Source organism: Lactuca virosa, chromosome 2, assembly GCF_052849685.1.
Source record: "Lactuca virosa cultivar CGN04683 chromosome 2, Lactuca_virosa_CGN04683_v6, whole genome shotgun sequence".
NCBI classification, from domain to species: Eukaryota; Viridiplantae; Streptophyta; class Magnoliopsida; order Asterales; family Asteraceae; genus Lactuca; species Lactuca virosa.
This window is the reverse complement of record NC_136427.1, coordinates 204,477,262-204,490,006: the sequence shown is the minus strand read 5'-3', so window position 1 is coordinate 204,490,006 and position 12,745 is coordinate 204,477,262. Positions and strand designations below refer to the sequence as shown.

General features: G+C 31.9%; 1 protein-coding gene across 2 annotated transcripts; it reads right to left on the bottom strand.

The window, feature by feature from the left end:
• Positions 1 to 4,203: 4,203 nt before the first annotated feature.
• Positions 4,204 to 11,698, bottom strand: ZWI (kinesin-like calmodulin-binding protein (ZWICHEL)). 2 transcript variants are annotated; one of them, XM_079079111.1, is made up of 22 exons: positions 11,515 to 11,698; positions 10,799 to 11,058; positions 10,512 to 10,716; positions 10,177 to 10,415; positions 9,631 to 10,058; positions 9,020 to 9,201; positions 8,811 to 8,926; positions 8,615 to 8,717; positions 8,364 to 8,516; positions 8,121 to 8,267; positions 7,833 to 8,036; positions 7,394 to 7,558; positions 7,210 to 7,314; positions 6,996 to 7,136; positions 6,711 to 6,905; positions 6,235 to 6,361; positions 5,952 to 6,154; positions 5,675 to 5,857; positions 5,497 to 5,592; positions 5,197 to 5,394; positions 4,832 to 5,103; positions 4,204 to 4,744 (listed from the first exon to the last, which is right to left on the bottom strand). In XM_079079111.1, the coding sequence occupies exons 2-22, from the start codon at positions 10,948 to 10,950 to the stop codon at positions 4,552 to 4,554; spliced, it is 3,807 nt and encodes a 1,268-aa protein (XP_078935237.1). In that variant the 5' UTR covers positions 10,951 to 11,058; positions 11,515 to 11,698; the 3' UTR covers positions 4,204 to 4,551. The 2 variants fall into 2 exon arrangements, with proteins under 2 accessions (XP_078935237.1, XP_078935238.1); XM_079079112.1 differs by lacking the exon at positions 11,515 to 11,698 and adding an exon at positions 11,398 to 11,414.
• Positions 11,699 to 12,745: the final 1,047 nt, after the last annotated feature.

The following is a 12,745-nucleotide window of genomic DNA, read 5'->3' as shown; positions in this document are numbered from 1 at the left end:
AACTAAAGGATGAAAACTGAAAGTATACTATAATAAAAAGGGCTAAAGCTGTAAATTTAAGAAAATTGGCCACTGAAAAGTGTTCAAGATAATACATTTTACAATTTTCAGACGTATTGACGAAAGAATTCGTCCAAATAACAATACCCGATAAATTTTAGGCATAAGTGCAATTGTGCAAAGTGTGGAATACGTGAATGATATGACATTAGATTACTTGATACGTCTTTCAAATGAAAATTAACATAGAGGAGGATAAAACATAACTATAAGTGTTTAGGTATTGAACTAAACTCTAGTGTTAAAAGGTTTAAACTTTATACCATTTATGCTTACTTTCTATTTGTAAGTTTATTAGTGCACCTTCTGTATGGTTTATGTTGGAGATCTGGTACGAGTGTTAATTTATAACACGACACAACAAAAATACACGAAAAGAAACGAAATTGGGACGAAACTGAAATTTGAATTCGTGTTCGTGTTAGCAGTAAAAAACATGACGTCGTGTCGTGTTCGTGTTCAAAATTCGACATGAAATTGACACGATTTAGAAGTTCTTTATCGTGTTTTTCGTGTTATATTTAATAAAGTATTCATTAAATAAACTAGTTTTTAGTAAATGTTATATTGTCGTGTCGTGTCGTGTTTGTCGTTTTATAATTCGTTCGTTTTCGTGTTAGTTAGAAAAAACACGACATTGTGTCGTGTCCGTGTTACATAAACATTGTTGTGTCGTGTCGTGTCAGACAGAAACACGAAACGATAGCACGATTTGTCACCCCTAATATCTGGATACCCTTTGGATCGTGTAAATATTTTTCGAACTGATATTTCTACTCTATGTCTAGGTTGCAAGAAATTCAGCCTAGGATAATCCAAGAGGACGCTTACGAATCTAGGCACAGAAATTGTAAGCCAAATTGCTAGAAGGATTCTATGTCCGTCTGAAGAAAAAGAGAGCTAATCATTTTCGTGTATCTTCTCAAAGAGAAGAGCCGTTTTACTGATAATAAATGAGGTTAGGGTTAACCGTCATGGGTTTCTTTGGAAGCAGCGGAACCCCAGCCAAGGTCTCTGCCCCTTGGACCCCGCTAGGGGCGCTGCCCCTAGACCCCGCCAAAGGGGCGCTGCTTCCGGACCCTCGACTTGTCGTTGAACCGACTTCTAATTCGATCTTATACATACGTGCACTCCGCACATACCCCGTACATATATTAAAGTACAAATTATGAAGCCCGTTAGCTCACATATTAGTTCCAATTACATAAAATGACATGGTAACACTAAAATCACCAACAACTTCTATCTGATTTTATTTGGATTTAGGTTGTTATGCCTTCTATCTGATTTTATTTATGCAAATTCAAAGCTATAGGGCCTCTTGTATGTATAGAAATTGTAAATTAGTTAAGAGGCATATGACTACTAAGCATTCTCGTCAAGCCTTTGATCGGGGATTTTACGACCAAAATTTGGCCAAATTTGGCCAATAGGTTTTAGCATGCCTATTTTTGAACCATATATTGGGGTTTACCCGGGCCTTTGGCCATCGACCAAGCTTTATCCGGATCGGGCTTTCGAGCCGGATTGAAATTTTTGACTTATAAAAGTTGTTGAGGAGGCGAAGGAGGGATGTCAACTGTCAAGTAAGCCAACTCTTACTTTCCAACTGTTTTTTTGTAGTATTTTTTTTAAGTTTCGGTTTGAGTGGTTTTATGAAATAAATAACGATTTAAAAGGGTAACATAGTTTAGATTGTGTATATGCCTAGTCATTTATTTTATTTTTGTACATATTTAGTTATTTATGTTTTTTATACACATTAGTCACTTATGTTTTTTATTTTGTATACATATGACCATTACATTTGGTGGTCATATGTGTACAAAGTAATATATATATATATATATATATATATATATATATATATATATATATATATATATATATATATATATAATGACTAAATATGCATAAATGATTAAATATGTACACAATTTAAATTATATTACCCTTTTCAAGCATTATCCCTTTCTCACAATTTATATCATCATTTTTGTGAACAGCACTTAAATATATTGTGTAACGGCTAATGTATTTCACATTCATTGTTGTCGTCATTATTTTTATTCAACAATCCAACAAGTTTTTAAAATATATAACAAAGTAGGGGTGAGCAGATTAACCAAAAAACCGAACCAAAACCAAATTAACGGATATAATCGAACCATTTTAACTTAACCATTACTAAAAGATATGGTGCGGCTTCTAATTTTGATTAACCGAATACATATGGTTCAGTTATTGTTTTCATTTAAAATCGAACCACTTAAAACTGAACCGAACCAATAATATTAATAAATGTTTTAATAAAAATATATAATATAATATTAAATATATAGTATGTAATTATATTAGGATTTAGAATTTTAAAGGGTAATTATTTGAAATTAGATAGGATAAGTAATCTTCTATCAATACAATTATATATACACAATCACTTTTTATAGCAATGTACTTTATGTTTTTCAAATTTATAGAAAAATATTTTTATCTTTATGTCATTGTAAACCATTATGGTTAACCGATATTAACCATTAACCGATTAAAATCATTAACCAAAACCAATGTTAATCGTCATCCAGTGGCTATCGAAATACATTAACCAATTGTAATGGTTATGGTTCGGTTTTGACCAATAACCGAACCAAACGGACTCATACATATATTAAAAAAAAATTGAAGTAACGACGCATCTAATATTTACCGATAGACCAACTACTCTCAAAAGTATAAAAAATGTCAAATTTAGAAATGATACTTTTTTGAAATGCAATTCGACGCATATATCAGATGAAATTCTACATATTTGATGAATGGTCGTGTTTTACGACAAAATGATATATTAATAGACTTTTATAAAGAATATGTTTATCATAATGACCAAATAAATATTAACATGAACGATCGAGACAATTTAAACTATTTACATGGAAAAAGAAAATTATAATTAAATAATTGCATATTTATCATATACATATGTAATAGCAATTGTTTCAAAGGTTTTATTTATGTCATTGTTCAAAAGTTATATACACATTTTTTCATGTCGTTGGTCATATATTGATGTGTATAATATATAATATCTCAAATTAATTAAATATTTTAAAGGGTTGTCATACTATCTAAGTGTAGCAAAATTAAGTCCGACCATAAATATTTTTGGCACGACTAAAATATTGTTAGTATTCTGCAATTTAACATCGTGTGATGGGTTCAACCTGAGTCATCCAGTGGGTATGATTTTCCTTTTTTTTTCTTACCATTTACAAACTGAGATTTGAAAATAATGTGAGTTGGTTTCTGTATCATCATCCGATAGTGTGTGTTGGTCATAACCATTGTCAAAATAATAAAAATAATGTTAGTTGGTTTTCAAATTTTACAAGTAAAAAAGAATCAAATTTATCAGCGATTTTAGAGTGGTATATAGTTATGCCACATGAATCATATATATGTTATGATGGAAGAAGAATCTATTAACTTTGATGTCTTAAATTGATGACAAGAACCTCAATAAAAATGGTTCATTCTATGTTTTAGGCCTTGTTTGATAAAAGATAGAATGAACTATAATAGAGTTTTAAAGTAACTGATTGAACATTCCTTGACATTTCTTACATTCAATATCATGTACACGTACCCATAACTACATTAAAAACAACCACTCATGCATGCAACTATTGTTTCAAGAGATGCATATAAAGTCACGTGATAAGGATGGAGTTCATAAATAACATTGGATCATCATCATCATACCAAGTCTTTTCGGAATGCAGCTCATTAAGACCAAGGAAAGAAGTGAGCATGTGAATAGTACAAGTTAAAGGAATGAGGGGTGACTGGATAAAATAATATCTATTCGTAGAAAGAGTTTTATGGGATAAAAAAACATGTGAACGAACAAGATTTTAAAAAATATGATTAAATAACGATACAATAAATGATAATTCCACGATCCACATATTTAATATATTGAACTGTAATGAATCAAACATGTCTCAAATAGATTTATGCAATATATTTCGCATGAACTTAAATTTATGAAATGTGAGCGTTATTTTTTTAAACCATTTGAATCTGAATTACAAAATTGTTGAAAACTCATCAAAAAAATGCCATTTCCAGTTTTCCACAGGTAAATACAAGAAATTAAACTTGATAGAAATATGACTTGTTGCATTCATAAGAACTAGATATGGATTTCATATCCATAATATACACATTAAGTATACCATACTATACAAAACACATAAACCATTTGTAACCATGCCCCACCATTATCCCTACCCTCCCCCCACCCCCAACCCACCCCACCATCAACCAAAACCAACCACTTTCAAACCATGAATATAAAGACTATGGACTAAAAGGCTACATGGTTAGTGACACAATTCATGCATTGTTTTTGTTTTTCCCATCTTTCATGTTAGTAAAATTAGTGTGAAGAACACAAACTCTCTTCAAATCCCAAAAGATCATGCTTCAATTTTACATTGAATGCCTATTATCACCTTTCTCTTTTGGTGTCCTTTCATCTTGAATCTCCACAAGTTCTTCATCATCCCCTCTTTTCCCTGCTTGTTCTTTCCAATAAGCCAATAGCTTCTTCAATCTTGCAACTTCTTTTGATGAAACATTCTTGCTAGGATCATTCACAATTGAACGCACCCTTGATGCATACCTTTAAAATACAAAAACAAAAGCAAAAAGTTATTGATTTCATATAATGATAAGAACAAAAATGTAATTTGAATAATAATGAACTTACGTAAGAGAGTTATATGTTTCATCCAAGTTTGATTCAGCTGGAGAAATATTAACAAACATCAAAGTCTTTGCATTTCCACCAAGAGAATCACTCATTAACATAGTGAGCTTATGATTCCTATAAGGTATGTGTTGATTCCCAGAAGATAAAGCACTAATAACATCACCAAGTGCTGAAAGTGATTTATTTATACTTTGTGCTTCCTTTAATTGATTTCCAGCAGAACCCGACTTTTTCACCCTTTCAGATCCAGCAAGATCAACAAAACTTAACTGCATTCAAAAAAAAAAAAAAAAAAAAAAAAAAAAGTTAAACCACTAATCAATAATAATAAAAAGTTATGGAACAAAAAATGAAATTTTTACCTTTCCTCTAGCGATTGATTGAGTTTGTAAATTTGTACTTTCAATAATGATTGACAAAATCAAATGAGACCTTGAACTTGCTTCATTCATTAATGTCTCAGTTGTGTGGCGTTGATCTGTTCCTCTTTGAATAATATTTTTCAAATCTTCATAAGTTGAAATCGGTATAACTGTCGCATTTTCAACCGTCACCATTCCCTACGTAAATCAAATTTTCGGTTAAATGACCGTTTTACCCTTACATTCCAAAAAACAAATCCACAATATTTGTCTAGATTAAGTGTTAAGTGTTGAATTAACCTTGGAGTCTTTTTTGATTTCTAATTTTGCACGTTTTGCTTGTTTTGGAATTAGAAGATCCACTAACGTATCTTGGTATAACTCCAACATGTATGCCTACATAAACATTAAACAATAATCAGAAAATAATATTTTTTTAGTTATGAAAATAAGTTTATGTTACAAAAATAATTGTTACCTTCAAAGAGAAATTGAATTTGTTGCGATCTTTTTTCAGAATTTTGAATAACTCTGAAGTGGCAAGTGGGGTAAGCCCAGGGTTATTTTCAGATCCATAAATAGTAAAAGTCTTCCCACTTCCCGTTTGACCATATGCAAATATACACACATTGTAACCATCAACAGCCGATTGCACCAAATACTGCATTACACAAACAATTAAAATAAATACTATCAACATTTTATAAAAAAAAAAATGTAATGAAATTGATAAATTTTTTATTCTTTGAACGTACCCTAGTGTCATTAAAAACATCTTCTTGAGTTGCATTTCCATCAAACACACGATCATAACAATGTTGTTTAATCTTTTCATCTCTTCCTAAATGTTGAACTGTGAACTCATCAACACTTGTAAGCACGTCTTTTTCTTTGTCGTTCATCTCTTTTGGTGTCAAAGGCCTTAATCGACAATAAACTCGGATCTTGCCTTTCATATCTGTGATAGAAAAATGTTAAAATTATATTTACTAAATAAAACATCGTAAACAAAACAAAAAAAAAAATTTCAGTTTGTACCTTCAATAATGTTAAAGTATCGTTTTCTTAAAACCAATTCCTCTTTATAGAGAGCTTGATATTCAGCCAATTGTGTCGCTTGCATCTTCAATATCGCAGCAGTTTGCTCATTTTTCCTATCGATATCCTAAAAAAAAAAAAAACGATATCACTATTTTATAATTTATATCATAATTAACTTACATTTTTTTACCGATTGTAGCTGATTTTTCAATTTTGGTCCGGAAAAGGTTTTTTTTTGCAATTTCGGTCCTTATTTGAGGTTTTGTAACGTTTTTGGTCCCTTTTCAAGTAAATGACTATTTTTGAGGCCAAATTTGTAAAAGTCAGTTACATTTGGAGACCAAAAATAGTCATTTGGGACGTTACAAAAATTGCAAGAAAACAATTGTTGGGACTAAAAGTGCAAAATCAGCTAAAATAAGGGACCATAAATGTAATTTACTCTTATATCGAAGATTATATAAATAAATTACCTCTTTCATTTCTCTTAAATCTTCCAATTCTTTAAGATTTATATGCATATTTGATAAATCATTATCTTTGATTGCAAGAGTAGACTCTGCATTGGCCAATTTTTGTGTGAGCTCTGCTACTTTCTTCTCAAGTTCAGAAATTCGAGGCTTTGTCATCTTTCTTTCTTGTTCTAAATCTTTCTCAAGCATCCGTATCTAATTAATAATGTAAAACTTTATAATATACATAAATGCATAACTAAATATGAATAATCAAAGAAAATAAAATAAAACTTAGATTATTACCTCATCAACTTTCTTCTTTTCAAGTCTTGAAATTCTTTCTTCCAGTAACATTTTCTCATTTAACAATTTCTTCTTGGTTTCTTCAGCTGCATGCAACTCTGAGTTACGTGTTCTTAACTCATCTTGGATCTTTTGTAACACCTGTAAGAATTTAAAATTATTGTAACTTACTCTAAAATCAAAAACATATATAAGAATTTAAAATTATACAGACCTGATTAGTTGCCTCAACTAATTCCTTTTTGGTATTATTTTCCAACTCCCCTTTACTAAGCTGTGAAAGCCTTGCTTCCATGTTCCTCTTCTCAATCAATACAGCCTAAAAAAATAACTCAAAATTAAAATCAAGAAATATAATTCTCAAAATATGATTTTTTTTTAAAACTTAAGATGATTACCTGAAGGTTAGATTCTTTTTCTTCACACAAAGATCTAATCTCATTATATTCAGATGATAGTTCTTCCAAACTCTTCTTTTCTGATCTCAACATATCTTTCAATGTCTCCATTTCTTCTTGCATGTTCATTTCTTTCTTCTGCTTCTCATTCAACTCGTCTGATAGCTAAATTACCACAGTAAATAAAATACAAGTAAATTACCGATATATTAACAAAATTTAACTTCAAATTCAGTCCCTATAGTTTATAAAAAATCACAAGTTTGGTCCACTTTTTGAAATCTTCTCTCATCTTAAGTTTGCATGTCTTGTCAGAAGGACTACATCAGCAACAAAATGAAAACTTAAGGACAACTTCAGTAACATTTCAAAGCATAGGGACCAAATTTGTAATGTGCTTTATTATTTTAAAAAAAAATAGAGAAACCAAATTACTCACTTGCTTTGCAGTTTTTTCACATTCCTCAAGAGCTTTTGACAAATCTTGTACACGTTTTTCACCAACATCAGCAATTGGAGGCTTTGAATTTGTAGGAATATCACCATTAATAGAGCTTGTATTAGAAGCAGTTCGTGCTTTAGAGTATCGACGTAGCATAACATCATTTATATGTGTTTGAAGTGCAACACATATTTCTTCACCCTTTATTTGAAAATATATATATATAGATTATAGTTAGAAGGCTCAAAATAAAGAAATAAGAAAAGTCAATCAAAATGGTCAAACCTGTTTAGTTTCAAACTGAAATATATGCAAGACACCCGCAACTCTCATCTTGAAAAACACAGCAGTGTTACTGCTACCAAATTGCATTATATCTCTTAATTCAGCGGAGTGTAAATACTCTTTGGGAACCGGTCGAAAAAAGTGAACCTATGCACAAACAAAAAATCGTTTTCAAGATAAATACATATATAAAAAAAATTATAAATAACTATATTTTAATCAAAATGAAAATTTAAGACTTACCCCACGTTTGTTAATGCCTAATATGATTCTTCCAGGTAAAAGTCCAATGGGGTCATCAATCTTACGAACACTAAAGAAAACTGAATACCCGTATGGAAGCATCCTTAAAATCCTCAAAAATTGTTGTCTTGCATCCTCTTTTGTTAGATTTTCCTTTACAAACAGATGAAAGAATTGATTATTATGATGAAACATTTGCACTAGATAGGATCTTCAAAATTACGTAGTATTGATGAATAGGTCGGTTTTACCATGGAACGATAACGACCAAGTATATCCAACTCCCAGTCTCTTTTAGCACGGGTAATTGCAATTTGTCTGGGTAGAAATCGCTCCAAAAGCAGAGTCCAATCACTGCACAAAAATTAAAGATTGTTAAAATACTTGAATGGAAAAACAGTAAAAGTAAAAGTAAAAAAAATATAAAGAAATAGAGAGATAACTAACGTGCATGACTCTGGTTTAATAACAAATCCTATTTCAACTAAAATTTGCAATGCTGACAGTTGTGCAGCATCATCCTTCCCAACCGGATAGTTACCTAAGATATAATCATGTTGTAACTGCCAAATAACATATGTAAGAATACATGTATTTATAAAATAAAATAAAAAGACAATAATACACTAAATAAAAGTAAATTGCATAATGCGTACTTGAACGTATGACAACTGAACAAACATTGGGTCTGCAATGGCTTCATCTGACTCGCGAAATAACTTCTTTTTAAAAGTCAATTTGCATTGGGAAATTTCTCCTTTACTTCGATCTTTTGCTGACTTAAATTCTGCTAAAAGATCTCCAATGTACTTGTTATCATCTAATCCAATATACTCCTCTGTTACACCAAAACCATTTCTCAAATTACTATGCTGGAAAATATACTAAGAATTTAGAGCAAGTTACATTTTTGGTCCTTGAATATAACTGATTTTTTTCAATTTTGTTCCCAAAAGTTTTTATCTTGAAATTTGGTCTACATTTGAGGTTTTTGTAATTTCTTTTTGTCGTTGTTTCAAGTAAAATGACTATATTTTTAGAACCAAAATGTAATCTACTCTAATAAAAACTTAAAGAGAAATAACAAAAATGGTCCCTATACTTTTGGATCTTTACAGTGTTTGGTCCAAAATTGAATCTTTTTTCATGGACCAAAATCGATAATAAGAACCAAAGCTGAAAAAAGATTCAATTTTTGGACTAAAACCAGTATAAATCAGAAAACACAAGGACCATTTTAGTAAATTACTCATGATAAAATGAATACCATTTCCGGGTTCTGGTGATTTAGAAGCTGTAACAACTTTGCGACACTCGTATAAACTAAAACTTGAATATGCAGACAATTTGATTATTCCAGCAAGCTCCTCAACAGCATTAGCAACAGTTGTTGCCATGTCATATGCTATTTCTTCAAAAGTTTCATCCAAGAAAAACACGATTGTGGTGAGCTTTTTACCAATTAAAAGAGCTTCAATTTCTTCACGCCCAGGGATAGTGTGTCGTGGGCCAGCCTTTACTGAACACTTTAGTGCATTTAGTGTGTTCAATGCATAGACTTGCACATCAGGGTCAGTATTGGAATTATGTGCAACATCATGAATGTACTCAGATAAATATCCACCAATGTCTTTGCTAGGTGGCATGCATGATGCACATAAGTACATTAGCTCCCATGCTCTTATCAAATGTTGCCTATATATAACACAAAGGTAAATGAAGAAAACATCATAAGAGTTTGTTTGGTGTGATTGAATGGAATCAGAAAAAAAATCGAAAATAGAATGAACAAAGTAATGGAATAAGTGCATACCTATCAGGACAATTTCTGGTTTGTTTTGAAATTTGTGCAAAAAGTTCATCTCGAAGCTCAGAGCGTTTCAATGCTTGTTTATATAACTTTCCAACAAGTTCAATTCTTTCTTCTATGCCAATCTGATTCCCTTTTTCAGATGAATCAATTCCAGTGTATTTCAAGATGGTTTGGAATAATTTTACAGCTCGGCTAACCAAATCACCATTTATTTTCAAGAGCGAGGTTGGAATAGGATCCTGTGACACATCATGTTAGAAAGCCATTTGGGGAAACACAAAACATAATGTCAAAAAGGTCGGAATCGGAACCAGAACGTCGGAATGAGTGATTACCTTCTGGAAACACAACATGTCTTCAAATGTAAACTTCTCACGATCTTGGGGACCTACGGATCTTTTTGAGAAAAACCCACGTTTTCCACCTGAATTTATCTGTTTTTGCATGGACCTTAGAAAACCCTCGACCTGGAATTTATCAATCAAAGGAATTGCACCAGCAAGCTCGGCTGGAATGGAATTGGAAAGGGTCATTGGCGTACTGCAAGAACCATTGGAATCAGAGGATAATTTGGCTTTCAAAATAATAATCTTGAAACTAAAAGGGGGGGAGAAAAACTTACGGTGGTGCAAAATTTGAACCATCGCTATCATAATCATCTCCGTTTGTAATGGCGGAATAGTGAGATTGAGTTTCATATCCATTACTTGAGCTGAATGAAGATCTGTTTGTTCTCACACTTTGAGACATTATAGATGGAACATCGGAAGCCATTTTTCCTCTAAAAAGATCGCAATTTCCGATGAGTTGCTTTTATATTTTCATCAAATTTCTCCCCTTTCCAAAAGATCGACACCAATCCCTTTTATGTTGCTACAAATCCTGCAAATTTAATGATTTCAGAACATGTTAACAATTTTAAGCTACAAAAATCATTAGGTCTAAATTCTGAAGAAGAGTTTGACGGCAGCTTCTCCACAGTCAAAACCCCAAATTAGAAAGATCTAGAAAAAAATACAAAAATGCCGAAAAATCAGGCATTCGAAGCTGAGGTGATGAAGAAGCTAAAAGGGGGATCTTGACATTACTGTGAAGGGAAACCATGAGCTAGTAGTAGTGGAAACGAACATATAGCTAACTATAATCGTAAGGCGATTAAATCTACGCTAAGATCCACAGGAAAGCACGTATTTTAAATCGAGAAACAGACGCGAAACATACAAAGACAGATTCTTGTGGAACACCCATTTGCAGAAATCAGGAGAAGAAGAAATGGTTTGAAATTGATTGGTGAATATCTCAAGAAAGTTTCAAAGTAAAATAGAAATGAAAATGTACCCTTGTGCAAGCTTGAGAAACGATAAGTGGAGATGAAGATAGGTATAGAATCGATGCCGTAGAAATGAAGATCTGTACCAGTCGTTTGTTGCCGGCACTGATGAGAGAGAGAGAGAGAGAGAGAGAGAGATGGAGGGAGGTAAAGAGATTGCTGGGGGTCACGAGACTGTTTTCAAAATAAAATTTCACAATTTTTCATTATAATGCAATTTCACATTTAATATTGTATATAAATAATATATAGTCATTGTAACATTATTTCAACGGGAATAAAGTAATCAATAATTAATACTAATATATAGAAAATTGAATTTATCAAACTGACAAAAACTAAAAGCTTATTTTAGGTTAAGAATGTTTGTTTATGTATTATGCATTTTTTTCAAATTTATGTAAGAAAATACTTTTCAACATAATATAAAATTGTAATTCAATCTTATTTAAATTTATGTTTTTTTTATAGCAGTCTATTGGTAAGGTGCCAAATTCCAAACAGAATATTTAGAATTTAAACATTGACAAGTTAAAATATCATTACGGCTCTCCCATTGATATGATGGGTCTTGGGATGGATTCGATGTTAGTCATTTAGGGGTGTTTGGGATAACTTTTTAAAGGGATAATAACTTGATAGGGTAAGATATTTTTTGAAATGTACACATTTAGTCCTTATTCTTTTTTTTTTTGTAAAATAAACCTTTATACTTTATTAATATGTACACATTAGGTCCTTTTCACCGGATTCTACAGGTTTTGCTAACGTGGAAGGGTTTATTTTACAAAAAAAAGAATAAGGACTAAATGTGTACATTTCAAAAAGTATCTTACCCTATCAAGTTATTTTCCCTTTCTTTTATTTTGTTGAAATGAAATTCCCAGGTGGCATCCACATATCCACAACGAGATTTTTCCAACTTTTATTCATCATGAAAAAGAGGAGAACCCCGATCTCCGGCGACTCCTTTGTGTGTTCCTACACATCACTGGTAGCAAGGAGGAATGATGGCAAAAACAACAAGGTCAAAGGGGGAGGCAGGAGGAAGTAGAGACGGTAGTTGGCGGCGAGGAGCTGCTCTGGTAGCCCCCTCGTCGATTCTTTCTTCTTTTTCTGGCAACATATCTCAAAGATGGAGGCAAAGAGAGACAGATCGGAGAAACACAACAGGTAAAGGGTGTTTGGCTGTTGCTGTTCGACCGGAAGGAAGAGAGACGAGAAAGAGAAGGGTCGTCG